Source organism: Mugil cephalus, chromosome 10 (genome assembly GCF_022458985.1).
Source record: "Mugil cephalus isolate CIBA_MC_2020 chromosome 10, CIBA_Mcephalus_1.1, whole genome shotgun sequence".
NCBI lineage: Eukaryota > Metazoa > Chordata > Actinopteri > Mugiliformes > Mugilidae > Mugil > Mugil cephalus.
Window position 1 is genome coordinate 13,116,083 of NC_061779.1, and position 27,878 is coordinate 13,143,960.

Here is a 27,878-nt window from a genome sequence, read left to right on the forward strand (position 1 = left end):
TGATTTCTTCCTGATAGCTGGGTGGTGTCACGAGGCCAGCTGTTCGAGAGGCTGGAAAAAGAAGACGTCTCGCACGTCCCTGTTTAAAAGCACTACGCCACGCATTGTCAAAGCAGAGAGCTTCCTTCACTTTGTCTCAGCTCTTAGAGGGCATCATTCGCTTTCTGAAAGCAGACGGCTCAGCTGAGGGACTCTAATCAATAGATAATCTCTGGTCTGACATATAAAAAGCCGTCTGCACTTAAACGCCACTCTTCTAAAGTGATTGGTTTTTGATGCTGCTGCTTTCATTTTTTAAATCTTTTATTTAGTTTCAAATCTAACAGCATCCTATTTTTTCTTGCCTTCTTTTCCAGAGGCACAACAATGTCTTCTGAGTAAGTTGTCTGAATCTTCCAGATTGTTAACCAACCTATGAAGTATTTTGCCTCAGAATAATAATGTCTCTGTTTTGCTTGTGTATCTCTCGTTCCCCTGGTCCAAATTCCATCACAGAGTAAGTTACAACATGCATGTCTTGCCTTTTTCATAAGACAGACTTCTAATGATGTAAAACGTATGCTTTGAATTGATTTTTAAATTTCTTATTGCACTCATTTCTTCTCAGTTTACACCTACTAAGGTAGACGGAAAGGTAGGTACATGTCATCTCTTTATGAATAACAGTAACATTGTACTAACCTATGCAGCAGCTATATGTTTCCATATTAACATAACCGTCTTATAACATTATTTTTGAACACAGGGAAACTAAAGTGTGGCTCTTATTTAGATCCTGTCCGTTTATATCTGTAAGAATACTTCTTTATTTAAGATCAATCTGTTTATAGTCTAAGCAAACGCCAACTTACGCAGGGAAAGAGGAGCACAGTATTAAGTGTCAGGTGTAATTTGTCCTATTTTGCATTGTTTCCAGCCAAAATGCAAGATTTCAGCCTCACGCAAGCTGTCGCTGAAGGTAACTATTTGCAACATGTGCATGACTTTGCATATTAGCTTCTCAATAATACGTAAAACCACAAGCAACGCAACAACTAAAGATCAAAATCTCTGTCAACTTTGACCTGTCCAGATTCTTCTGCTGACTCGAGCAACGGAAGAGCTGGAGGCGGAGAAGGCTGCACGTGAGGAAGAGAAGGTTCGCTACCTGTCAGAGAAACTTCCACCTCTGCAACTCAGTAGTTTGAGCCTGGACCAACTACAGGTAGGATTCACACACAAAACAGTCAGAGGAGGTAAAACAAAGCAGGCTCGATCGGGTAGAAAGAAAAATGTCTTGTCTTGTTTAGAAATACAGTGGGGGAAATAAGTATTTGATCCCCTGCTGAATTTGTAAGTTTGCCCACTTCCATAGAAATGATCAGACTCTGGTTTTTATGGTTGTTTACTGGTTATGGGTATAGACAGAATATCAGTCGAAAATGCATAAAAAACACACAATCTAAAAGTTATAAATTGTTATGTATTTTATTAAGGGAAATAAGTATTTGATCCCCAAGCACAACACAAGTCAGTACTTTGTAGAGAAACCTTTGTTGGCAAGCACAGCGATGAGACGTTTCTTGTAGTTGGTCACCAGGTTTTGCACACAGCGCAGGAGGGATTTTGGCCCATTCATCTTTACAGACAGTCTCTAAATCCTTCAAGTTTCTTGGCTGCCTCTTGGAAACTCGGAGCTTCAGCTCCCTCCACAGGTTTTCGATCGGGTTAAGGTCTGGAGACTGACTAGGCCACTCCATGACCTTAATATGCTTTTTCTTGAGCCACTCCTTTGTTGTCCTGGCAGTATGTTTTGGGTCATTGTCATGTTGGAAAACCCACCCACGAGGCATCTTCAGTGTTCTTGCTGAGGAAAGAAGGTTTTTGTCCAAGATGTTACAGTACATGGCTGCATTCATTGGCCCCATAATGCGGTGAAGTTGCCCTGTACCCTTTGCTGAAAAACAGCCCCAAAACATGATGTTTCCACCTCCATGCTTAACCGTGGTTATGGTGTTCTTTGGGTCATACTCACGTTTTTTCATCCTCCAAACACGGCGGGTCGAGTTAATGCCAAATAGCTCAACTTTGGTTTCGTCAGACCACAGCACTTTCTCCCAAGCCTTCTCTGAGTCATTTAGATGTTCACTGGCAAACTTAAGGCGGGCCTGTACATGTGCCTTCTTGAGCAGGGGGACCTTGCGGGCACGGCAAGAGTTCAATCCATAACGGCGCAGTGTGTTGCCAACTGTTTTCTTGGTGACGGACGTCCCAAGTGCTTCCAGATCATTAACAAGCTCCTGCCGTGTTGTTTTAGGCTGCTCCCTCACCTTTCTCATCATCATCCTCACTCCATGAGGCGAGATTTTGCGGGGAGCTCCAGACCGAGGACAGTTGATGGTCCTTTTATGGGTCTTCCACTTGCGAATAATGGCACCAATAGTTGTCACCTTCTCACCAAGCCTTTTGCTGATGGTTTTGTAACCTATACCAGCCTTGTGCAGGTCTACAATCTTGTCCCTGACATCTTTTGACAGCTCTTTGGTCTTGCCCATGGTGCTGTAGAAGTTGGAATGTAAGAAACTGATTCTTAGAGCAGGTGTGCTTTATATACATGACGAGTTAAGATCAGGAGTATTGGTAATAAGTTGACTGATGCACAGTTGTGTGCCACATGCGCACCAGCCAATCTGTAGGAGCCTGAATTCTAAGTGAATTGTTGGGGATCAAATACTTATTTCCCTTAATAAAATACATAACAATTTATAACTTTTAGATTGTGTGTTTTTTATGCATTTTCGACTGATATTCTGTCTATACCCATAACCAGTAAACAACCATAAAAACCAGAGTCTGATCATTTCTATGGAAGTGGGCAAACTTACAAATTCAGCAGGGGATCAAATACTTATTTCCCCCACTGTATAAACAGTTTTTTTTTTGTTGTTGTGTTTTTTTTTTTTTAGGAACTCTGTAGGGAGATGCATACAAAGACTGATTTGGCGGATGAGGAGCGGTACGACTGTGAGTCCAAAGTCATCAAGAACAACAGAGATGTATGATCTCATTACACAGCATGAGGCATCAGATCTGACTGAAACACGGAGAAAAAGGTTTATGACTAAGAAACACAAATTCCTCTAGATCAATGAGCTGAAGCTAAAGGTGCAGGACCTCGGAGGGAAATTTAAGAAACCAGCTCTGAGGAAGGTGAGAGTGTCGGCAGATGAGATGATGCAGGCTCTGTTTGGCTCCAAGACGAAGGGCTCCATGGACCTGAGGGCCAACCTCAAGTCTGTAAAGAAAGAAGACATCAAACAGGAGAAGGTATGTCTGAGCCGACACACGTCATATGTATTCAGTCCTTTTAGGAAACTGTAAAACCTAATAATAATGTGGATATGATTATTTATTACCTCAGGAGCTGACAATGGAGGTGGGCGACTGGCGCAAGAACGTGGAGGCCATGTCTGGCATGGAGGGCAGGAAGAAGATGTTTGCTGGTGGCGCCCAATAGATATTTTCTACGAAGTGTTAAGGAGATTAAGAAAAGAAAAGAAAAAGCTAATATAATAAAAATGGTATATTATCAAATAATAACAAATAAAGAAAAAATTATAATAATGCTAATGCTTAATTGCAGAAATACTTAAAGGAATTCAGTTACATTACTTTGGTTCTCAAAGAGCCAAGTGAATACACAACTGATGCATAAATAAATCTATAAATATTACCTCAACTTTTGTGATACTCACTGATACTGAAAATAGATTTGAAGCAAAGGTAAAATACAGTAACTTTCCGTGCTGGTACACCAGTTCCTTGAGTTTTACTGGTAGGATGTTAAGATTTGATCTGTTTAGGACTGTAATCTCACCGTACGTTTGACATTGTCCTTTCACACAATTCTGAACGTGCCTTGGTTGTTGTTCATGTGACGTCTCCACTTAGCAATTGACTTGCAGCCAGGATATACTTAGCCTTTCGTCTTGAGTGGAATGAATTCTCTGGTAATGCAGAGTCACAGACACTCGCGCTCGTTCCTAGACTGACACGAGATGGAGGCTGAAAGATAAGGGGTGACAGGATGCAGCCTTCAAAGAATTTTGAGCGTGCGGGGCCGCATTTGTGTACATGCCGTACTGTGCCTGTGTGAATGCCGGTGTAATGTCAGACTGCAATACTTTCAACATGAATTTAATTTAAAATAGTTTTAACTTCTCATATAAGAGCTCTGAAATTATGAGCCACCCCCTGGAAGAGTCCATGTCTTTCAGGACAAGTCTGTGACTAGTCTGTATGCTTTGCGCATTAAAACCATATTGTCAGTCAGTGTCAGTTGCACACAAACAAGTGGGAGATCCGTCAGAGACCTTCATAAATGTCATTGTATGTTGTTGGTGTGACAGGGTTTGCAGTCAAGTGAATAAAACACACCATTAAACAAAACCTACATCGCAGTGTGATCAGATTTATTGCATTCCTTGATTTAAAAAAAAAAAAAAAAATGCAAATGACCAAAATACAGTTTTGAATCCAACAAAGGTGGCATGCAAGATACAGTCCCAGTCCTACACATGTGTCAATTAATAAAAAGCACACTGTCTGCAAAGGAAATGAAGGCCACAGAAACATGTTTGGAGGCATTTATTTCTCAGATTTCACCCTGAGAGAAGGGACTGGAAAACTGTGCACTAAGGCAGAGGTAAATTCCCAGCATAAAGAGGTGGATGAGGTATATCTAAAAAATAAATACTATTTTTTTTTAAAGTAAGCCATGATGAAATAGTAAAAAAAGCATGACAGTAAGCATCCGTGCACAGCCCAAAACCAAATGTTAAAAGATCATTCAATGTTCTTGTGAAAGAACGTTAAAAAGAAGCACTGTACCACAATTAGCAGTGTTACAAGTCAAACCCACCATTTCCACCAGAAATGTATTAAGTCTTCATTTAAAAATACATGTAAAACATGCATCAGTTTGAAACTGACGGTAAGAAAGGCAGCGTGTTACTTAAACTGGAATGTGAGCTATCAGAAAGTGCAGCAGAGAGAGCAACAGTGAAAGAATATTAGTGAGAAACATGGGAATAAATTACAATTAAAATTAGTTAATAGACCTTAATTCTGTACTCGAAACGCCTTTCCCAACAGCCAGTCATACTGAAAAACACAACTTTTGACAAAAAAAAGTAAAAAGTAAAAAAAAAAAAAAAAAGAAAAGGTTTTCTCCACTTAACTCTAAGCTGTTGTCTTTGGTACGTGACTGCATATTTCTCTCTAAATAAAACCGGTACAAAGATGCCCGAGTCATTTTTTCTTTTAAATTAAATACGTTAAAAAAAAAAAAAAAAAAAAAAGTTACAATCATGAAAAACACTTAAATATTTATTTTTCCTTCTAGTTTAAGGCTTTTCTCTCAGTACCTGAGTAACAGTCACAGCAGAGCAAGGTGCGCATTAATGCGACACAGATGAGAACAAACACAGGAGGGCCCCCAAATGGTAAGCTGAGGTACTCGTCTGTTTCTAGAAACAACATTTAACACAAATGCAGACAACTCAACAAACCCTTTCTCAGCAAACCCTTTTCTGTAATTCATGGCAAGACAGAGAAGGCTAGGTTTACCACACTCACATGTATCTCTATTTTGTTGCAAAAAAAACATCTTCTCCAGTTGAAACTCAAGTACAAGTGAGCTTTATTATAAAGGCCACTAGTGTGAATGCATCCCTGGAGTGTGCACTACCACCCAAGACTTGTCTTGGGATCATTTCATTTCCTTGCAGCTGGTAGCGCAGACCGCAGTCTGAGCACAGCAGTATCTCTGGTATAAAATTAGTCAGTGTCAGACTGTACCCTTCTGGTAGTCAACAGCATATCCAGTAAAATGAACAGACCACATCAGTAGTATGCAATGACTTTCACTGCTTCGAAAATCCTGAGTGTACTCCACCCCATCATGCTGTCTCTGAGCAGGTCAGCAGGTATTACTATTACATGGCATGCTCCGCGTTGCCACGGCTGTAACTGTAGCGATGTCACGGGGCAGCAGCTGGTCACAAGGTCACTTGTTTTTTTTTGTCATACGGCGGTTCCACATGCCACGTTTGGAGTGATAGCGGTGGAAAAAGTTCCTCAAGTAGATCCTGTCCACTTCCATTCCCGCCTGGAGAATCCTGTTCATGGATAAAAAGTTAAATAACAAGCTTAATCCCAGTCAAAACAGGAGTTAGTCGTTTTATCAGTTTCTTTCTCACATGTCTTCTCAATTAAGTCCTGCAGTTCCCAAGCAACATTATCATTAATTTGGTTTCTGGCTACTTGGGGAATGTCAGTTTAATTCGCCTTCAGCGCAGATATTGTTTTAGCCGTTATGTGATCCAGTATATAAAGTCCTGGTCTATGAAAAAATAAATAATCTAGTCTGACACAAAATTCATTATAAAACTATGCAAAGCAGAGATGCTGATTCAAATCACTGTTGCTCAGCAGTCTCAATAATGTGTTGTGTGTGTATTTTTTTCACCCATGTATGAACACACAAACACAGAAATATTGGTGAATGCCTCCTTGTTTTTTGAAGTAGTAATTGTGTAAATTTAAAGCAAAGGCAGGTGGACCTGATTTGTGGATTTTCTTGGAGACTTTTCACCCTCATCCAAGCGGCGTCTTCAATTCTACACGACTGAATGGTGGGGAGGTTATGTTTCTATTAAAAACACTTCTATGTGGTGCCCACATGAAACTCACATGACTAGGAGCTGTTACATAACCAGGTATTCACCTGCAGTTAGAGTTCCCCAGATGTTCCTAATAACACATCTTCTTAATCAGATGACGAAACCTCTTTTGTCTTGGCTTTGTCTTCGATTGTTGCACAAGTTTATTAAAACAGAAAAAAGGTTGGAGGATAAATCGTGTGGCATCATTAGCCTGCCCCTAAGGCCCCCACTGTGTCTCTAATGCTTTAGTTACCAGTTAGGTATGTTTATGTCAGGTATGTTGTAGTGTAGTGTTAGCACAATATTTAAACCTGTGTATTATTAGAATAGCCTAATATTGAATGCAAATAATTATGTAAATTTATAAACGGCACTAGGCCGAGTTTAATATAGAACACATATAAGAGGTAGGGGGTCCCTACTTAATCTTGTCATCAGTTTTTGTCGGTCCTTGGCCTTTTTTTCTCATTAGATAATGTTGAAGCAAGACAAGGGGGTGGGTGCTGGTAAGTTAAGTTAAGTTGGTGCTGGTAAAACATTTGAGGTATTCTACCCCACAGATACTCTACCCACACTATCACGGATTACTTAGAAATTTCTCTGCATTTTTGTGACTACTTTTGAAAGACGAGAATGCAGTTTTCCAGAGAAAACCCCATAACTGTTTCGCCAACATAATTTGTGTAATTACTATCACAGCCAGAACGGTGAGACAAAAGTTCTGCAGCGAAGCTTTAATGTGAATGAAACTGTTACTTCAATTTGTGCATATATTCTCTAGTTGCTGTGTTAAATGAGCTGTGTGATTAAGAAAAAAAAAAAAAAAGTGACAAAACAGCAGGTGGGAAATCGAAGCACAAACCAAACATTTTATGAAAATAAAAATTCCCCAATGGAGAAACTAAAACTACACTTGATTGAGAAGTGTAGCCATCAGGAGACACACCTGTCAAGGAGCTCCCAGTCTTCTCCTCCCCAGCGATCTTTGAATTCCTCCGTGTTCATTCCTCCGACTCTGTCCAAATCTGATTTATAGATACCCAGCAAGCCGAAACCATTGACCTCCCATAAACCTGTAACACAGACAGAAATGTCACTTTTATCAAGTCCCAAAAATGGTAAAATGTTTGAAAAGTTTTAGTCAACATAATCATTGATCTCATTTTGTTCTACATGAACTTGTGCCTTAACACAACATGTGCATGCTTTAGAGCTGGTCGCGTGAGGTGATCTTATATGAAGATAAGGGTGTACGTGAGAAGACAAAATGCCACACTGCACCACAATGGGAGCAGCCACATGCCTTTAGGGCAAGGAGCTCCAACATGTTGATGCAAGAATAGCAAACAAAGTAAACATTATTGAGATTCTACACTTTATATGCCAGAGTAATTTCTGCTGTTACATGTCTACTCAGAATAAACAAATTGACAGTGATACTGTGAAAACAAAGCTTTTTAATCTAATGAAGGTCAATGGAAACACATGAAATAAAAAGGAGAGGAGGCCTGGTGCGGAAAAGGGAGAAAATGCACAATAATCTTCTCAATATTTCACAGATGGAGAAACGGAAAGGCAAAAACAAGAACTTAAAATGACATTTAATCCAGGTATTGTCTGTCTTTGTCATTTCTGCAAAAATAACAAGGTTCTCGCAAAAAATATTTTTAATGTCTTCATTACATTAAAGATATTTTCAGTTTAGCATGAAACCATCACAGATTAGACATCATAAATGTCTATTTTTCCTACTCTCCTTTTCCTCCTACTTCTATTACTAACAAAGCCCTATTCGCAAGGTACTTCTGTAATTTCTAATAATCTTGGAGGGTGTCTGTGATCTTAATCCCATACGAATCATGCATGTCCATGATTTGTAAAAATTACACCACAAATTACTTACCATAATTCTTGTAACACAGAGGTCTGCTGATAAAACTAATCCAGTGCAAATTGACATGACATGATTTAGGGGTGAGTTTTTCCTTTTGTTTGGCTTTTGTCTGCCTCTTATCACTTAATAATTACGAAGGATGTGCTATAATTCAAAATCTGGACAGATGTTAGAGTGCAAAGTTGAGATGTCGCTGAACTATTCACCCGTTTAGACCGATGAAACCATTAAATCAATCATAAATGTGTTCATCGGCAACGGTAGAGCTGATTTAAAGAGTGCCAGGTCGTTGATAAGTCCTTCCCCGGGATAAATAGTATTAAAAAATATATTTTTACATGGTTTTTCATAGTAATTAAAACAGTCTCTGAAATCAAGTGGAATGAGATGGAAAGTAGCAGAGCCACAACAACAGAACATGAATTTGAGTAAAACGCAGAGTTTGTCTATCTCGTGTGAATGCGCCACATGAAACACAGACGTAGGGGGTAATATTTGAGTCACAGGACATCCCCAGGTAAAATTAATCCTGTGCGAATAGGGTTTAATAGGACTTTAAATAACATGTTATTTTATAATGACTTATACATTAACACACATGCTGAACGTCTTTTCACATGTATAATATTTTTAGTGTACTTAAAGTTTCCCTGTGGCCACCAGTGGTAGTGTGGAGCTAAAAAGTCCTATTATCTATGTCCCATGCATGCCCAATGAGGTGAACATGGGCGTATGCAAGCATTTCTAAAAATGGTTTCACCCTATGACACTGATCAACAGACATAACTACACATGAATATGATGCGGATAAAGTTGAGACTGCAAGTTAGATGTAAGCCAAGCTAACCTTAAATAACTTTAATGAATAAATAGTTTAGCAAACCAGACAACCCAAGGCAAGGAATACTGTCACTGTCCACTGATTCAGATGTTTCAAATTCACAAATGTCAAAACAATACATGACACCGCCTACCGTTGGCTTCTAATGGTGTGCTACCACATTCCAGTCTCATGACTATGGGGGCAAAGGCCATGTATCCCTCCACAGTGTGCTTCCTGATAGAATCAATAATCGAGGAAGGGAAGTTCAAGTGGAGGTCACAAAGAAACACAATGCTGTGTACATCCTACAGGAGGAAGAGGAGGGAAACATTAAAATTGTAACATGTGATTTAATGATCCATTCAGATTTCATGGTTTGTTGCCGAGTGATGCGCTCACCATTATCAGGTCGATACCTGCTTGCAGACCCGCGGCACGCTCAAAGTTTCCTTCCATCTTCACGTACTGGTACCTGATGAGGTCCACAAGCATCATCACAGCACGTTAGCGATTCCAGCGCAAACTTGTGCGTATCCCAAAAGCTCAAGCACGTACCTGGGGATCGAGGACTTCTCAAGAGCCTTCCTCACGTCCATGTCAGTGCTGTTGAAGTCAGTGATTATGAGGTTGAAGTTAATGTCTCTTGTTTCTCTGAACAGTTCCTCTATGTCGACAATCAGCTGATGCACCCATCGGCCCTGGTTTTTTACTGAGAAAGAGATGTAGATAAATGATACAAGTTTCTCAGAAGGTGGGTACACAAAAAGAAAGTAAAAGAACTGTACTGATATACAGGAATTTGATCAAAATGTAGCCACAGTCAGCTTTGTCACAGGTTGTTGGAAGGCATGACTTGACCTTTCACTACTGTTTACTCTTAGTGAGCAGAAATATGTTAATGTATTAATGTGTAGCCCGACACTCACTCAATAAATCAGTATAGAATAAATATTCAGATCTGGTTAATTCTTCAGTGTAGCCACCAGCAGGCCTTTACTTTTAACATGTAACTGGGAAATCATACTCATTACATAAAAGCACACAACTGCAGTCTTGTTTTCATTGACTAACACAATTTAAACACGATCATGAGGTTAAATTTATGTAATTTACTTGTCATCTAAAATGTGCCAGAACACCTGAGTACTTTCTCTGCTCTTTCAAACCCTCTCAGACTAGAGATCGGCCAATATGGATTTTTTTTTAGGGTCGATAAAGTTTCTGCCTCCATTTACATGATAAAATAATGATACAATGGCAACAAATGTTACAAGTCTCAATGTAACCAGAAACATGAACATTTATTGAACTAAAGAATATTTAAAACTCTTCTGCATACAAAACAAAATGAAAAAAAAATAGTTAAAAAGAGGTAGAGCACAAGCAGGGGCGATTCTAGGGTCCTTCTCAGCCAAGTATATTTAGGTTATAGGCAGAATTAAACTTACACTGTCATTCTAACATCAACACATATTCCTAGCAAAAGCTTAACAACAGCACAACAGCTCCAATCTAAACTGTGGACAGTGGTTGATTGAATGCCTGCACTTATGCAAAAAGTTACAGTAAAAGTTAGGGCTGTTGCTAGTGACTGTATGTGTTGAGTGATAAAGTATGGGTGCTCCACATGACTACAAGCATGTTCCAGCTTCCACCTGCATGCAATATGCTAGTCGGGGAGGGGCCATGTATGGGCTGCATGGGTTCGCAGCATCTCCAGCTGCACAGGGCTGCCTGTGGATGCCCCAGCCTGTTGCAGGGGGGGAAAAAAAATATGCATATCGGCCGATACTAATGGCCGAAAACTCAAATATCGGCCCATTATATCGGCTGATCTCTATCTCAGACCAATCCAGCCACGTGCCTCAAAGTGTCAGACTCTACAACACCCAGTACTGCCCACGTCAAATGACCAAGACTCACAAACATAGATTTCTCACGGTTACATCGTCTTATCACAGATATGTGGTAAGAGGTTCGAAAATGAAACCAACATGGGCGAGGTGTAAAACTTCAGCTCTATCCTCTTGAGGCTTGATTTAATCTCCATAGAGCCCTATCTTGAAATTTCCAACATTACAGCAGAAATGTTGTACTGTATTTGGGGTGAATTTTAACACATTTTAAACGGCATTAAACCTTAAAGTCATGCGTGATTGAGAGTGTTGCCCCTTTCAGTGACAAAATACGTGACCTCAAAGGTTGGTTGTTGTATACCTAGATGTCACCCACCCCCTGCCACTCAACTCACAAGTATCTCTTTGCTGTTTTTTAAATTTTTTTAATTAAGACCAATCAAGACGTTTGACAGCCAGAGCAAACACAGTGAACAGTTCTTCAGAAAACCTATGGTGGACAGTTGGGCTTGTCTATCTTTATTTTATTCAATTTAGCATCTGTATTTTATAATTTCCTACCAGCTACCACAATGAGTTGAGAATGAGTATGAATACCAAATTTGAATTCTGGGAATAGACTAAAATGCTTGGCGGCAGCCCAGGAGGTAGAGCGGCCGTCAGATAACCGAAAAGTTGGCAGGTTGATTCCGCCCTATTCCTAGTCTGTCTGTTGTGTCCTAGGGCAAGACACTTAACCGTCCTTGCTCCCAGGTGTGTGCTCCCTGGTGTATGATTGCGTGTGAATGATGCTGGTGGTGGGTGGAGAGGCCGTAGGCACACGTTGGCCTGCCCCAGGGTAGCTGTGACTACTGAGGTAGTTTACTACCACCAGGGTGTGACTGTGTGAGCGAATGAATAATGCATACAATTGTAAGCGCTTTGAGCATCTATCAATAGAAAAGCGCAATATAAAACCAATGCATTATTATTATTATTATTATTATTATTATTATTATTATTATTATTATTATTATGGTGGATGTGCGATACCTGGCACTATGAAGTGGACGGTGGCAGTGGGGTTCCAGCGGAAACCCACCGGGTTGCACAGCACCGGTGAAGATATAGACTGCTCTGAATGGTAGTCCCAGTTATTTGGTTTGAGGTTGCGGTTCAGGGCGTAGATGTAGTGCGACAGACGCAGCAGCTGGCCATCGACATCCTTCACCTCGAGCTCCAGAAGATAGCGGCTGCCCTGTGCCCTGTCCAAGCGCTTCACCACATTGATCACCCGTACCAGTTTAAACCGCCTGCAAAGGATGTCACAATAACGTTACTACATTATCATACAAAAAAACAACCAATCCAAATTAGGATGATGGACTTAGATTTATGTTGCCACAACATGAATAACATTTGGACCCACGTACTCATGATGCTTTTCGTTCAGATTGTCCATGAAATTCTGGACTATGGGCAAAGCATCGGTGGAGTGCAGCAGCAGGTTTCCTGACACTCCGCAGCGAAGCTCGATCATATCTGAGCGCCACGCGTGTAGGTCAAGGTGGTCCACCTGAAAGGTTTGGTTCCAGTTGACCTGGAGGTCAAACACTGCTGTAGGGTGAGCCTCATCATCATCACCGTCATCATCATTGTCATAGTCTCCTCCTGTCCCCCACAGAGAGTCTCTCTCGTCGTTTTCCTCCCTGATGATGCCCCAACCTCCTTTTAAGTGTAACTTCTTTTTATTCCTCTTACCTCCTTCAATCTCTTTGGCCCTATGGATGTCATATTCTGAACCTTGTTGACGTGGCATATTCACCTCACCTCCTCTGAGGCTTTTTCTGGTATCTGCATCCCACTCATTCAACCTTACTAGGGGCTGGTTGATGTCTCTCGTGGGAGAAGCACTGACTGGTCGGAGAACCTTCTCTCTGGTTACAAACCTCTGCCGCCTGGCCACTGAAGGTTTTTCAAGCAGAGGATCCCGGTTTAGATACCTAGAGTCCCCTATTCGATGATTTATTTCTGTGCGGTTAATTTTCGGAGACTTTGGGTTTTCATTCTGTTTAGAGTGGAGTGGCTCTGATGGGACGGCTGGTCCTTGCTTTGCTTTCAGCTGGTTAGTCTGTTGTGGCCTTGCAGGCTGCTTTACTTTTTGTTTTTTTGCTTGTCTTGATTTTCTTTTTGATTTGAGCTTTTCTACTCTTTTAACTGGGTGTTCAGGGGTTTCCGTTGGCGCTGCCTGCAGATGGTCAGCTGCTTTTTCTAGTCCTAGCGGAGACTGTTCCGTATCATCTTTCCCTTGTCTCTTCTGCAAATCTTCTATGCGCTGTCTTATATCAGAAGAGTTGTCCACTGCCTTGTTGTTTTGTTGAAAGGACAAAAGTTTGCGTCTGCGTTTCTGAACGTAATCATCATAATCATCTCCATAATCTGGAAAAAGGGAATTATCTATCTTCTGCGGGTTGGATTTCCTGCCCCTTTCACTGGCCTCATTGTCAAACTCGTCCTCTTCATATTGGATGGAGTTCCTCTTCTGGAAACCAAAGTCTAAAATGTAACAGAAGCAAAGACAAAATGTCTGGAGAAATGTCTGGCAATACAAGTTACATTCTTTTGTTTGCAATGAAAAACAAGAAGAAGCACAAAATACCTCGGTCAGTTTTTCTGTCTTCCTGCATATCTGCGCGGTCCAGTTTCATGTGCCTAGAGAAACCTAACCTGGTGACAAGAGGACAAAACACTAAATTATGCAAAGATTTAAAAGACCCGAACTTGCTATGTGAAGATCGAAATTCTCAAAAGAAAACCTCTTCATGCTGTCAGGGTAAAAGCAGCTGGTGTCCTTCTCCATGTGCGTGAGTCGGGTGTGGTCATTGGGGTAAACGTACGACATGTGGACCTGGGAAGATAGAATGAAATTACATACTGTAGAACATCTGACAGCTTTTTCAAATTGCCCCGTGGGGACAAATAAAGTGAATTCTTTACAAAATTTGAGGTATAAGCTGTGCAGCTAGGTATTTTGTAATGGGTGTGGTAATCCATTAATTCCCTTTAAATTGGTCCTCAGTAGATATTAAGTAATGGGAATTAGATTCCTCAGATAGACAATATCCCTCTGCATAACAGGAACACATTTTTTTTTTTTTTTTTAACATAATCTTTTGCAAAATTCATTTTATTCCAACAGTGTATCCTGGACCTTTTGAAGAATAATGTGAGCTAGTGCACAACCATTAGATATTTAAGTGAAATCAACAAATTCTTACAAACTGCAGTCCTTGGTAACGGAGCAGGGGAAAGCCTTTGATGGTATAGCTTGGTCTGTACGAGCAGTCAGGCAGAACGCTTCCTAAGAACGTGCTGTTTATCAGATGCACTGCAAGAAAACAACACACAGATTTGATGCAAGATTAGTCTGTGTGCCTAGAAAGAGGAAATAACCAGCACAATAGTTGAACCAGGCCAGCAGAAAATAGAGATCTGATGTATCTTTGCAACCAGGACACATGTCTCACCACGGTAGAAGGCGTCTCGCGGATCATGACGCAGCATATCTGCTCTGGGGCTATGGTGCTTGGTGGGGGTGAGCCGGTGACTTGCAGCCGTCTGTGGTATATGTGCGACATCATTGACTAGCAGAGCAGACTCATCTGTGGGAGGAAGCCACAGCAGAATGCTTTAAAAGTATCGTAAAATAGAAACACTGACATGTTTGCATAGATAAAGAGAAAGTTTTATGATTTTTTTTTTTTTTTTTACTGTTCTCAGTTGCTCACCGGTATAGAGGGAGATGTGCTCAGATTCAATAAGCCAAAACTTTAAGTCTTGGTCCAAGAGCTGCCACTGTGTAAAAACAAACAAAGAATTGCATGTCTCTTCTACAGCACAGACTGGACACACAAGAGTTTAGATTAATAGTATGAGGCGAGAGACTTACTGCCACTTCCACGTGGTCAGTCCCTCTATCGTTCTGCTTGTGGATAACTTCAAAAAAGTATCTCCTCTGAGAGGACAGCCTTCGGGACAGAAAAGGTTCATGTTCTAATATTTAACAGTCAAATCAAACACAGAATCAGCTGTCAATGCAAAAAAAAAAAAAAAAAACAAAGGAAGCTATAGGTGCTCATATACTGTATTCATCAAAGGCCTCTTGAAGCCACATCAAACAGATACTCTGAATTAGGGGATTTTTGGACATTGAAATCACTAGTTTGCAACTACTTCACAGAACGTTACAACATTGCGTTAATGTTTGTTGGAACAAATTGATTTGAAATGGAAGTGACAAGACCTTAGCTGCATGGAGACAGTGTAGGTTAGATGTAAATCATAAATCATAAAGGAACAGGGAGCCAGACATGTAGAGATTAAAAACTAAAACAAAAGTAACTCTTGAACTGAATCCACAAAGCAGCGCTGGTAACATGTCTAGGTAACAGCTGCAAAATTCAGATTCTCCTGAAATGTTTGTGCCTTATGTTTGCTGTGAAGATTTTCATAGTTTCTTTTCTTACATTTGTCTGATGTTTCTGTATGACGGCCGACCTCACTTGCTGACACTGACATTCTGTGTCAACACACCACACTGGTCGCGATTAAGCCTTCTAAGTTTCCTGCGCAGTTTCAGTAAACCACACGCGCACCGTGTGGCGAGGTTTTCCAGCATGCTAGCATAGATGATCACAGTGAAAACAGTTATCACATGTTTTCCTACTATCTGCCAAAACTGCTAAGTTTTTACCCACAGACGCATAAACGTTTGTTTACGAGAAAATGCTCATGCTTGAAAAGGAAGTGCTGACATGTAGGCTGTGGTTTAATATATTAAAAAAGAAACTTTAAGATTAAACTGAATTTGTCTCTCGTGCGTGTTCTCTTCTCATTGGTTTAAAGTGCAAGGCTCTCAGCCAGAAAAAAAGTTGTTGTGCCACTTTGCTATTTCGTCAGGAACTGACTGTTAATTTCACCACAGGGATGAGCCACCGTTCATGAAATTTAAACAGGTGACACTCCCACAGTCCTGATGAAGTGACACCACTGAATATACAGTTAAAGTCATAACAAATAATAAATAACGTGTTTGTATCAAGTCAAAATTGATAAGATGATGGGTCAGATATCTGCATTTTCAGATTGAGGTGGACAACGACAAGAAGGAGATCCTAGTTGGTTCTTTTTTGTAGAAAACAGAAACCAGATGAACTTTGTGGTCCGTACACATACATAAACACAGGACAACGTGTTTACCGACATCTAGCTGCTACCGGAGATTGTTGCCAAACTAAATTTCGTTGCAACTTGTGTGCAAAGAAAGTTCTTCTCTTTAAGCTCAACTCACCTGACAGGTCTTGAGTTTTGACTGGCATACTTCTCAAATTCACCGGGGGCTGTCCACTCTGTACCGGTCTAGAAAATAAATAAAACAAACGCAATGCAAACACACGTTACAGAGAATAGCCAGAGGAGACTAAACTGCGTCCCTAAAGGAGATGACAAACCTTTCCAACCCACGCCAATAACTGCAGGTTCACCGGAGTGTCATCTGAGCTGAGCCAAAATTCAGAATTATCGTCGGAGCTCAAAGCAAACACAAAGTCTCCTGAAAGAGAAAGAGGGGAAGGAGGGATATGACATGCATGTATTCTGTGTGGTAACAAACAGAAACAAAGTGCAAAAAAACTATATGGCGTACCATCAGTGTACGGATGCAGATAACCGAACACCCTGAGCCCATAGTTGGTCCACCGAGGTGTGATGGCCAACTTCTGAACTGTAGTCCTGGACTGAAAGGGTAAAGAAAGGACAACACAAGGTCAGAGGGATGGTCTTTACTCAAAAAGAGGCTGCATCCTGAGTCCATCAACGCGAGAACCTTGCATGTGGATGTAGAATGCACCTCTGACAGAAAGAAAAGCACGCATGTGTCGGCATATTTGCCTACGCCTGTGTCAAGTGTGCGTGGAGAAATGCGTTATGTGCCTCCTGCCACATAAAATGCAAGACACTCAGAGAGAGGATATGTTATGAACTTGTGGTCTGGTGGAAAAACTAGATGTAAGGTTTCTGTACGAAATCAGAGACACGTGAATAAAAGGGGAACATGGAAAAACACGGTCACGTCACGTTTATTTATGTTGCACAGTTTCTTGTCAATAAAAGTAGTGAAGTTTGTTCATATTTTTCAGGATTAAACGCTTGCTAAGTAGTAGCATGGATTTAGGAATGTATTATTCTTTATTTTAACATTCGCAGCTTACTCACATACAGGAAGATTTAACAGCTGGGGCACACGTTCAGGTCATTTGATTTGCAGGTATTTGTTCATTACCCTGTGTGTAATTAATGAACAACTGCGTCAGCTGACTCACGTGGGGATACAGTGGGTAGTGCGGATTCTTGCGGAGGTCAGCCGTCGAGCTGCCACACCAGTCCTCAAAGACATGCAGATTGGCACGTCCCTTATACTGCAGGAAGAGAGACAAGAGAGGTGACCATGCTGGGAGGAGCAGGACTATTAACCATATGGCCTCAGAACTTATCCAACTAAAACCAACAAATACACATCTGGTGCTGCTTTCAACTGCCACCTGTTACCTATAATCCATGCCTCTTACTGAGTATATATACTGCACATCTCGCTCTCTCTCTATTTATATACACTCACACACATACATATTTGCAATAAATGCCATTAAAAACTATTTAGATGGGCCATTAGACCCTAGTAAGCATATTGTGTAATGACGCGCAACTAATCCTCTAAGCAAAGTATGTTTCCTGCATACACAGGTAAAACCACATTTCTCTTGGTAAGCCAAAGATACTCGAAAAGGACACCCTGAACAAACACCCAGCAGATGAAGCAGATGAGTTTTAATAGTCATGTAAACCAACACCTCTGTGACAACTGTCTAAGAGGCTATGTTATCTGATCTGTGTGTGCATGTGTGTTGACTGCAGCACAGGGACAGGATACTGCAGGTCGAAGCCAAAACCAGTTGTGTGTCTCGTCAGATTTCATTAGTTGTCATGTTGAACACTCTGCTGTTATCAGGATAGTTGGTAAAAAAAAAAAAAAAAAAAAAGGTTGTAAAGGTTGTAACCCGGTCATGGTATATCCAAAAACCTAAGCTGGGACGAGGGCAGCTGGACTTGTTGGGTTTCTTGAAGACGTTTCATCACTGGCTGTGCAAGTGCATGATCAAAGGTCACTTGACTGTGGATCTCATTTCTATAATTAGAGCCAACACAAAGCGACCGGACTTCAATGAGTTTTCTAAGATGTCTCACCACCATAGCCACTAATTCAAGTGACACAGAACTGAAGAAGTCACTTCTGCACAAATTCTTCTGCACTTAAATGTTCTTCCACATAATCAAGTGCAAAATCTGTTGTGACATCTATGGAGGTCTGCACTCTGCATGTTCCTAGGATTTATACGTTCTGTTGGTAGAACAACAAATTAACCCTAAACCTAATCTCATTAACTTTAAGACCAAGTATAGCTGACTGCAGCATTTACAATAATTACTCATGTCGTTAAAAGCCTTTGGCTTATTATAAAACTTGTTTGGTTATGGATTATGGGTAAAATCTTCTGTGGTGGTGTATGTCATTTCATATTGTCATATTGCTGCAAATGAATAGGCTGCAATAGTTAGCTGACCTAAACAGAAGGAATTTTTTCTGCCAAAAAAGTTTTACATCCACGTGTTCCAGGTTGTAAGTTCTAGATTTGTTTTCATATATGTATATAGATATATATATATATATGTATATATATATGTATATATATATATATATATATATCTATATATGTATATATATATATATATATATATTATATAGTATATATAATATATATATATATATATATATATATATATATATATATATGTATATATATATATATATATATGTATATATATATATATATATATATATATATATATATATGTATATATATATAGATATATATGTATACACATACACACACACACACACACACACACACATATACACACACACACACACATATATATATATATACACACACACACATACATATGTATACACACACACACACACATATATATACACACACACACACACATATATATACACACACACACACATATATATACACACACACACACATATATATACACACACACACACATATACATATATATATACATACATATACATATATATATACACACACAAATAGAACATTTAAATAGTTAAATATAAAAGCCCTTTATAAAGTGCATCAGTGCATCCTGCACGTCAACAACATGATGTTGCTTCACAACAGAGATGATGTTCTTCAACTTGTAAGCCTCTCCCTTTTTCCTACCGACATAATGGTCATTATAGTCATACATGCACAGCATTTGACCTACATATCAGAAGCTTCTAAGAATTACCACAGGAGGTGCTCTCCAAAAAAAAAAAAAAAATCAAATCGCACCATTACATTTGAATTGTCTGGGAAGAACATTATTGTGAAATTATAATTGATTCATGCTAACAATCTAATAAAGTAATTCTCTTTTACACCTGTGTGTCCTCGGGTACACTCTCGTCTGGGTTGAAGTTTAACAACTGCCTCCTGAAGTTTCGTCACGTGCGTGTTACGTAAGTTTCAGTAATAGAGTTTCTGTCAGGTTTATGGAATATATGACTCAGTGTTTAGTCCGTAGTAAACCCTCCATCCAATATGGTTCATTTTTTAAACTATTCCAAACTGACAAAAGGGCATTTGTGTTCTCACTGTTAATGTAACAGCTGCTCCTCCTCATTGTGTATCATGATTTACCAGCAAGTTGTAAGAGTCATAGGAAGTTTTCATGTGACAACAATTTTCATGCAACAAGGAAACGTGTAAAATATATGAAGGGAGCATCATGACTTGGAGTTGCTTTGCTGCCTGTGGGCCTGAACAGCCATGCCATGGCGAAGAAGAAATTGAATTTGCTCTCTTTCAGGATAATGTCAGGATGGCAGTTCACCAGCTCATGCTCAGTAGAGTTCAGCCAAGTACTCTAAACACTGAAATAACTCTACTACAGAATGAAAATCCATCTGTTGGAGTAAGAAAAAAAAATAATCTGAACCCGGACATTAACCCAAAAGAAAATAAATGAAATGATCTCAAGGGCAGTGTGCACACCCAGTAAGAGAATGGTCTGATCCACGCCTCAAAGCAACAGTTGAGATGATTGTTGCCAATTCTTTTTTTGTCATTGTTTTGCCATGTTGCCCAACCTTACCTGAATTCAGTACTCAGAAAGTTTATTTAAGAGTTTAAAGTGACACCCAACGCAAACATAATGAATTGTAATTGGACAAGGCCGATGTGAAGTTTAGTTACACTGGTACTGTAAAGCCAGACACAGCTACAGCTTCTCTCTGATGTGTAATATGAGCAGCGAGCAACTGGCCACAGCACAGCCCTGCTTAATATAGGGGAAACATGATGACCCTGACACAAAGCAGTGGAAGCGCGGCCTGCTGCAGGAAACGCGCTATAAACAGAGCCAAAAGCACTGAGGTGAGAGGGAACTGGGCATGCCCAGACAGGTTAATGAGAGTTCAAAGGAGGTGAAACAGAGTACTTAGGCAGGGGGGCACTGCTCGTATTCACATACACCCACACACCTGTGGTTTCCAGGTTTGTGGAGTGTAGCTGGAGGTCCAAGCAGCTGGATCCTCCGCGGAGTCTGGCTGATGGTCCCTGTACCCCTAGAAAACACGCGTCGCTTCGTTCAGTCAAACACGCAGCCTCACATCACTGTTTTCATTCCTTTTTCGATAAAAAATCCTTACCGTTTCATCCAGCATGGATCGCCCCCCGGGGGCTGCACCTGAGAAAATGCAAAAACAGCAGCTGTGAACAGATAAGCAACATCATCACATGGTCTCAATGATTTAAAAGATATTTCCCTAGGAAATGGAACATATTGTTTCTTCTTGTGTATTGTTTAAATAGCAAGAGGATGCTACCTGACATTCTTATTTTTATGATTGGTGGAGAGGAGGAAGTACACATTTTAGTTTAGATTTTCGGCATATCCAGGGAGAATTTTGAATGTCTGGACGCCATACAGATTCCAGTCAAATTTATACAGGTGCACCTCAGCTTAGATAGATAACCTGATTGCAGAAGCGCTGAGAAGACACCATCCTGCCACTAACAGAGCACAATGGAGGACAACAAAGAGAACAAAAGCCTGTGGACGCACACTAAAGCAAATTGTCTGGGGACACTGTTGGGGGAGGCAGGATGTTCAGGTAAAGCCTGAAAGAACATACAGGAACAAGACAGCTTAAAGCCACGTAGTTGCTTACTTGGTTACCAGAGCAAATCGATGCAGATACGTTGGTGTTGTCAGGGAACACAATTCCAATCTGGTCACTTTCAAATGTAACAGTGTGGACGGCCTGTCCTAGGAATCTAATTTGAGAAACAAATCTGATTTGCCTGCAGTCTGAGCAAAGCCTAAGTGACAAAATCACCACCAGTTAGCGGAATCTCAAACAGTCAGAGTCAACCAGTCCGGCATACAGGCCAATGTAACACCCAGTGTCATTAATCTAACATGCTTTATGGCTGAGTGTAGGTCACATTCTACAAGAGGTACCGCATTTCCAGTCTTTCTTACACAAGATGCTTTTCATCCATTTCTTGCAGGCTTATGTTTCACAAACAATGAAGCCCAGTGTCCCGGCGGAGTCTCACACAGCCCCTTGTTCCAATTCACTGCTGATGACTACTGAATGAAACTCATCTGAGTCTAACGCTTCAACAAGCTGCTTTTGTATGCCACTCCTGCGCTTGTTAAAAAAAAAAAAAAAAAAAGTTTGACACAAGTTTGGCACAATGGCAGAGCAGATGCAGAAATAATATTCCCTCTGACCTATTCTGTCATATTTCAAATTATAGGGTGTGTTGTGCCTTTTGTATTTTAATACTGGGCCTTCAGCTTTTTTTTTTTCCTTTTTTTTTCAGATTGTGGTGGCAGTGCGCGAACTGGGCTACCAACATCTGTCATTATCCCTAGGGTGGAGATTTCCAAACACACACACACACACACCCTTGAGATGTGAGGGCCAATTTTGGCAGCACACGTAATTCTAGAGTGGTGGTTAAGAAAAGCAGGAGAGGTCTTCATCCAGTCTTCCTACTTACTCTTTTCCATGCTTTTTTCTTCACGTGTTAAAGTGCAGAAAACTGTCAAATTGTGCAGATTACAGTCTAAATGTCCACAAAATTAATATCTGTGCTGTGTTTAGTGAAGTCTTATGTGACTATTGTACATGGCCATTCAATGCTTTTAGTCAATCTTATCTACTTTAGACAGATTTGTCCTGAGGTGCGTGCCTTGACAAATATTCTTAGGGGAGAAATTGTTAAAGTAAAAATGGTATGGACAAACACTATTGCAATTGTATGTAGATTTAAAGGCGAGCAATTATATTAAACATGCAAAAAACAGGCACAGTTTGAGTTTATATTGTGAAAATGATGGTCTACAGCAGTGAACCCCAGTCAGCAGCCAGAAGCCAAATGTCTGGCCCCTGTATTGTCATAGTAAGTGGAATAATTATACGCAACATGCATAATAAAATGTGCACTGTTTTCATAAACTGAACATAATACAGACTGCTTTACTGTGCTTACTGCAGCTGTATGCTCCTCATCCCCTTCATGGCCTACGTCACTGTTAGCTGGAGGCAAAACAGAGGGAGGCTTGAGACGAACACTGTCACTTTAAACCATGAAAATGTCGTATTGCTGTATTTTTTCATGCCAAAGCCGAAAATCAAAAGCACTAACTTGAACGCGATTAAAAGGAAGGATTGGAGGTCAGGTCAGATTAATATGTAATGCATCATGCAGATCAGACTTCGTCCCCTCTGTGTCCTCCTTTGGTCAAATAGTCCATCCAGTGAGTGAGAGTGTAGGGGTCGGTGTAATAATATAGTTCCATAAGTCCGAATCACCTTTTTAAGATAACACTCGCCATCTCGGAGAGTGAGTGTATTAGTATATTGTCTAAAATATGCGTCCATTCTTGCCAAAACAGTTCATTGAAATATACTAACCGCTGTTTATAAGCTATAGCGTTTGAGATGTTTTGCATCCAGTTAAGCCCCACCCCTCAAAAATCATCACACTGTTGACAAACCATGACAGGATCTATAAACTAATCAATATCCGTAAAGCACGGCTTACACCGTAGCCTACGCTGGCGTTAGTCATTTATTGAAAGTGCGCTTTCAGCTCTTCAGTCTGGTTTCTACTTCCTGCTTCACTTCAAACAAAGGCAACTGAAACTTTCAACTTTCCTTGAAAACGAGTCATACAAGTGTTTGTAACTCTGAACCTTCTCATTCAACTTTTCCTCGATGAGTTCCATCTTTATCGATCCATAACAATCAAATTGAAAATTGCAGTGTTGGAGAAGCAGCCGGCCAATCACAGGTCTGGCGGTTTACGCCAGCATTAGGGTCTGCGTAGCGTCTGGGCTGACACCGTAGCTGCACATGAGTCACCAACACGGCCTGCTTGAAAAAAGGCAGATGCAGAGTCGACAACACACCGCTCCACCAATTTTAAATTGCTCAACTCTCTCAGTCATGTCTTGTCATCCCATCCTTGCCACCGGTAATTTGTATTATCATTGACGCTAACTGAACTGAACCTAGTCACGCTGCATCCAAGTCTATGTTGAGAAGTTGCTGTCTTAACTTGGGGACATTTTTTTCTGCAGAAGTTCGGAGGAGTGATACAGAGTTTCATCCAATGGTGCAGAAAACAATCACCTGAAACTCGATGTCCGAAAAAACAATGAGCCTGTGGTGGCCGATCACAGGAAGAGGAGGCCACCCTGTGCTCTTTGTTAATAAGGAAGTTATTCATTCTGATGTCATTTCAGCACAAACCTGTGCTTTCCTCATTTCCTTTTTTTTCCCCCCTTAGTGATAACACTACTTTCAGCTAGTTCTAAAAGTTCGCATATTTGTAATATTTTTAGCACAGGCCTAGATTTGCCCACCTTCAGTGTAGCGTGGTGTGGGCGTGACTGAATGCCATTTAGCTTTTACTTCTCTAAAGCCACATACAAACACTCAGGAGTAAGCAAAACCAGCTAAACCGCTGCTGCCTGCAAATACTTTGTTGATGCCACGTATAAAAATAAGTCACAAGGCAGCTTACATGTGGATCAAAAACATTGTACGGTGATGCAAATGGGCCGTCATATCAATGTTGTATCGCCTATTATAGAAGGACCACATTCTGCCATAATAACACAGATAGATACACCCACAAGGTGAAAATATAACAAGACATGTCGTTGCATTCGGTAACAATAAAGAGTGGCAAGACGGGTTGATACAAGTATTTCAAAAGCCTCAGGGCTTGGTCTATGAGTGCTGGCTTCTTTTTCCCACATGTGGTTAACATGGTAACTGCAGGTGCAGCAGTTAATGAATGTCCCAACAGAGAAATGACTGCAAGCATGCGTGGGTGATGTTTATATACTGTCATTAGGTCTTTCTCCCGTGTTTCTGAAGAATAATGCTCGCTACGAGACAAAAGCTGCAGCTGACATTTACCTTTAACTGCCATTAGAGACAAATGGGTGGAATTCCTAATGATTAATTTTACAAAACTCTCCTTGTTGGACATAATTTTGCGCCCTGCATTGTGGATGGACGCCGTTACAGGCATGGTGGCATAACAAAAACAAACCTGCAGCCTCTATTTTGAAATATTAGACTCTGTCTGCCTGCTTTTGATCTTTTATATTTCCTTGTGTGGGACTTAACTGGAGGAATAATTGCTGCTCCCAGGGACTCACCTTAAATGTGGATCAGACATTTTTAGTGTGTCCCGTAAAACTTTAATTTCTACCGACTGAGTTTAAAACCGGTATAGTAGGGTATGCAAGAGTCCTACGATTAACAATTTATAACATTTCTTTGAGTGTTTAGGTGCAGTTTTGTCACCACAAACACTTTTCTACTTTTTACACCTTATAATCTCGGCTTTGCTCGTTCAGTTCTGCTTGAAGGTGGAGCGCTTCCCTCCAGAGACAACCCGCTGTGACGTGGGGGCTACAGCCCAGGAATGTGTGTACATATAGGCAAACCCTCTAGTGCAGATCTTAGACGTGTGTTTACATGTCGAGGCTTTGTTCTAAGTGTATAAGTCATTGCCTCTGATTCTCTCCAATCTCCACTTACAGTCTATCTCTCTGCGGCCCTGTTTTAGACCTAGTATTAACGCGTGTCCCCGATCCCAAAGGGCCAGCTTAAAGCGCAGGTGTGAACACACCGCAGACGCACTGAGGACACATTGGAGATCTTTTCGTTAAGGCAACCTTTGGAGGTGGTTTGGGCCACTTGAGGCCACATTCTTGCAACAATGAAGCCCCGCCCACACACACATATCGCCTACTCACATGACTTGTTAATTCTGAACCGCCATTTTGAATGACTGCACAAAAATACAAAAAGAGAGAAATGGACCCTAAAGAAAGTTATTCGCGCTCAGAGCACGAATCTCAGTGGGTCGGCATCCTGACAGTGGCATTCGAACCACACAGGACGCATGGTAATACCAGGTGTGAACTGCTCCCCAGCAGGGTTTCTTCTGATTGCCACTGTTGCCTTAGTAGTCTCTCTAGGGGCTCTGAAAAGCTGCCTTGAGACTTGGCCGTTACTGACGCCGCATAAACAAAAATGTACTTGAACATGTTGTTGATTCTTTCTTGACGGCAGACACCGACTTGTCGCTGGTTTCATTGCCATCTCTTCCAATGCAATGACTCCCCTCACGCTGCACGCCGAGGGTGAGAGGAACGTAACAGATGGTGAGCCAGGCACAAGCAAAGGTAGAGAGCAGGATGTTTGGTTAACCAGTGTGAGACGACATTATACTAGTGTCAAGGAGTGCTCTGACCTTGTGACCCCTGCCCCCGTTTTTGTGGCTCAACCTGTTGTTTTCATCACGTCATACTTCCTGTGCAAATTAGTTGCATGTAATTAATAATAAAAAGAAATAATACAAATATCTCTGAGATGCTTGCATATAACTATCACATAGACACTTTATTTATTACCTTATCTATAATCTTGCAGCTGGGTTAATTTGCAATACACAGTAATTTATTGTTCACATGTGAGATGGATAACATTTCCTATTAACCCTCCTATTATCCTCAAATATTACTAACACATTTTACCCTCGAGAAAATGATTTACATAAACTTGTTGACCAAGTTTTTGTGTCAAGCACTCAGTGTATTTGTTGACTACATAAATTACCCCTTGCTACCAGTGAGCTGACCTTCCCTCTACTGTTATTTTTTGACTGATGAACACTGGTTGGGGTCAAATTGACCGCAAGGATAATAGGAGGGTTAAAAAAAAAAACTAAACAAAAAACAAAACGCAACACAGTTCAACACAGCCCCTAACTGAAGAATTAAAATACAAATTAAAATATCAAAACTCCAGACGAATCATGGCTCAATAACAACTTATCATCCTAACCAAGGAAGTCATCTTATCGCCGTTTCGTTGCAGTTCGTCTGGACTCACCATGTGGCATAATTTCTTGAAAAATTTCTCTGCAGCTCAAAGTTGTGCAGAGTTTGCTTTTGCGCGAGCACACGACTTTCTTTCAAGTTGTCTGAACATTATCTAAAGTGCGCATCACTTGGATTCTCTGTCTTTCTTAAAGAAGTGGCTAACACTTGTTGCGTCATAAATCAAAAAAACACTTACCGATGTCGCTGTTCCACGCTTTCGCAGCAACCATCTCATGGTACACGGCCACAGCTCCCACCAGCAGAATCGCACCCAGCAGAAGATGTTTGACGTTTCTCCGCAGTTTCTTCAAAGGGAAAAACGCTGCAATCATCTTAGCTGTTGCGAAAGTTGCCCTGCAGTTAAAGATCCGTCGTAATGCCCGGTTCGTCATGAGCACACACCAGGGGTGAGAGTGTGCGCGATTGCCACCCGGCGCTGCCGCCCCCTTCCCCGTGGGTGCGCACTACCGGCACCCTGGATATCCCCAGCGCACTGGTCCTCCTGACGCTCTCATCCCGCGAAAACTCCCATCGCGACCTGGAGTGTGGCCGGTGACCCACAGTGGGAAGTTTGGACAAACTGAGGCGAGAACCAAGAGGTTCCTCCACTGCTCCTGATAACGGAGTGCGCCCTGCAGCCCTATGGTCCGACTTGTCCCGTTAATTAAGCGTTCAAGAACCCAGATACCCGTGAAATCTCACACCAGCTTCAGTCTCCACGCAAGTTATAGAGGACACACGGACGCGACCGGAACAAGGCGGCCTTCAAAGTAAAACTTAGCTATAATAAAATTGCTCGCATGTTTACTTTTTTTGATCATATCAGTGAACAAGACGAGCTCAAAGAGGGTTTCAAGTATATAGCATAGTTTTATTAAGACTGGGACTTCTACTTAACAGTGACAAGCGGTTGTGTTTGCATTACAAATCCGATTATGACTGGCTAACATTCCCAGTTTAATTATACAAAATAATGCTGAAACTAAACCACCTTTAAAGCGAAT

The 27,878-nt window shown here is 40.9% G+C and overlaps 2 protein-coding genes across 4 annotated transcripts; one reads left to right on the forward strand and one right to left on the reverse strand.

Moving 5' to 3' along the window:
- The first annotated feature begins 97 nt into the window (after positions 1–97).
- Positions 98–4,432, forward strand: tnni1c (troponin I, skeletal, slow c). Its single transcript, XM_047596161.1, has 7 exons — positions 98–379; positions 609–634; positions 917–958; positions 1,073–1,204; positions 2,946–3,035; positions 3,124–3,306; positions 3,401–4,432. Exons 1-7 carry the CDS (start codon positions 367–369, stop codon positions 3,494–3,496), a joined length of 582 nt encoding a protein of 193 aa, XP_047452117.1. The 5' UTR covers positions 98–366; the 3' UTR covers positions 3,497–4,432.
- Positions 4,192–27,576, reverse strand: b4galnt3b (beta-1,4-N-acetyl-galactosaminyl transferase 3b). Of its 3 annotated transcripts, none has more exons than XM_047596155.1 (20): positions 27,071–27,576; positions 21,101–21,138; positions 20,933–21,016; positions 17,637–17,732; positions 16,961–17,051; positions 16,767–16,867; positions 16,607–16,674; positions 15,206–15,284; positions 15,045–15,111; positions 14,784–14,918; positions 14,535–14,644; positions 14,073–14,164; positions 13,916–13,983; positions 12,690–13,812; positions 12,310–12,569; positions 9,977–10,130; positions 9,821–9,893; positions 9,573–9,726; positions 7,651–7,777; positions 4,192–6,158 (listed from the first exon to the last, which is right to left on the reverse strand). In XM_047596155.1, the coding sequence occupies exons 1-20, from the start codon at positions 27,264–27,266 to the stop codon at positions 6,047–6,049; spliced, it is 3,228 nt and encodes a 1,075-aa protein (XP_047452111.1). In that variant the 5' UTR covers positions 27,267–27,576; the 3' UTR covers positions 4,192–6,046. The 3 variants fall into 3 exon arrangements, with proteins under 3 accessions (XP_047452111.1, XP_047452113.1, XP_047452112.1); XM_047596157.1 differs by having other exon boundaries at positions 21,101–21,161; XM_047596156.1 differs by lacking the exon at positions 20,933–21,016.
- Positions 27,577–27,878: the final 302 nt, after the last annotated feature.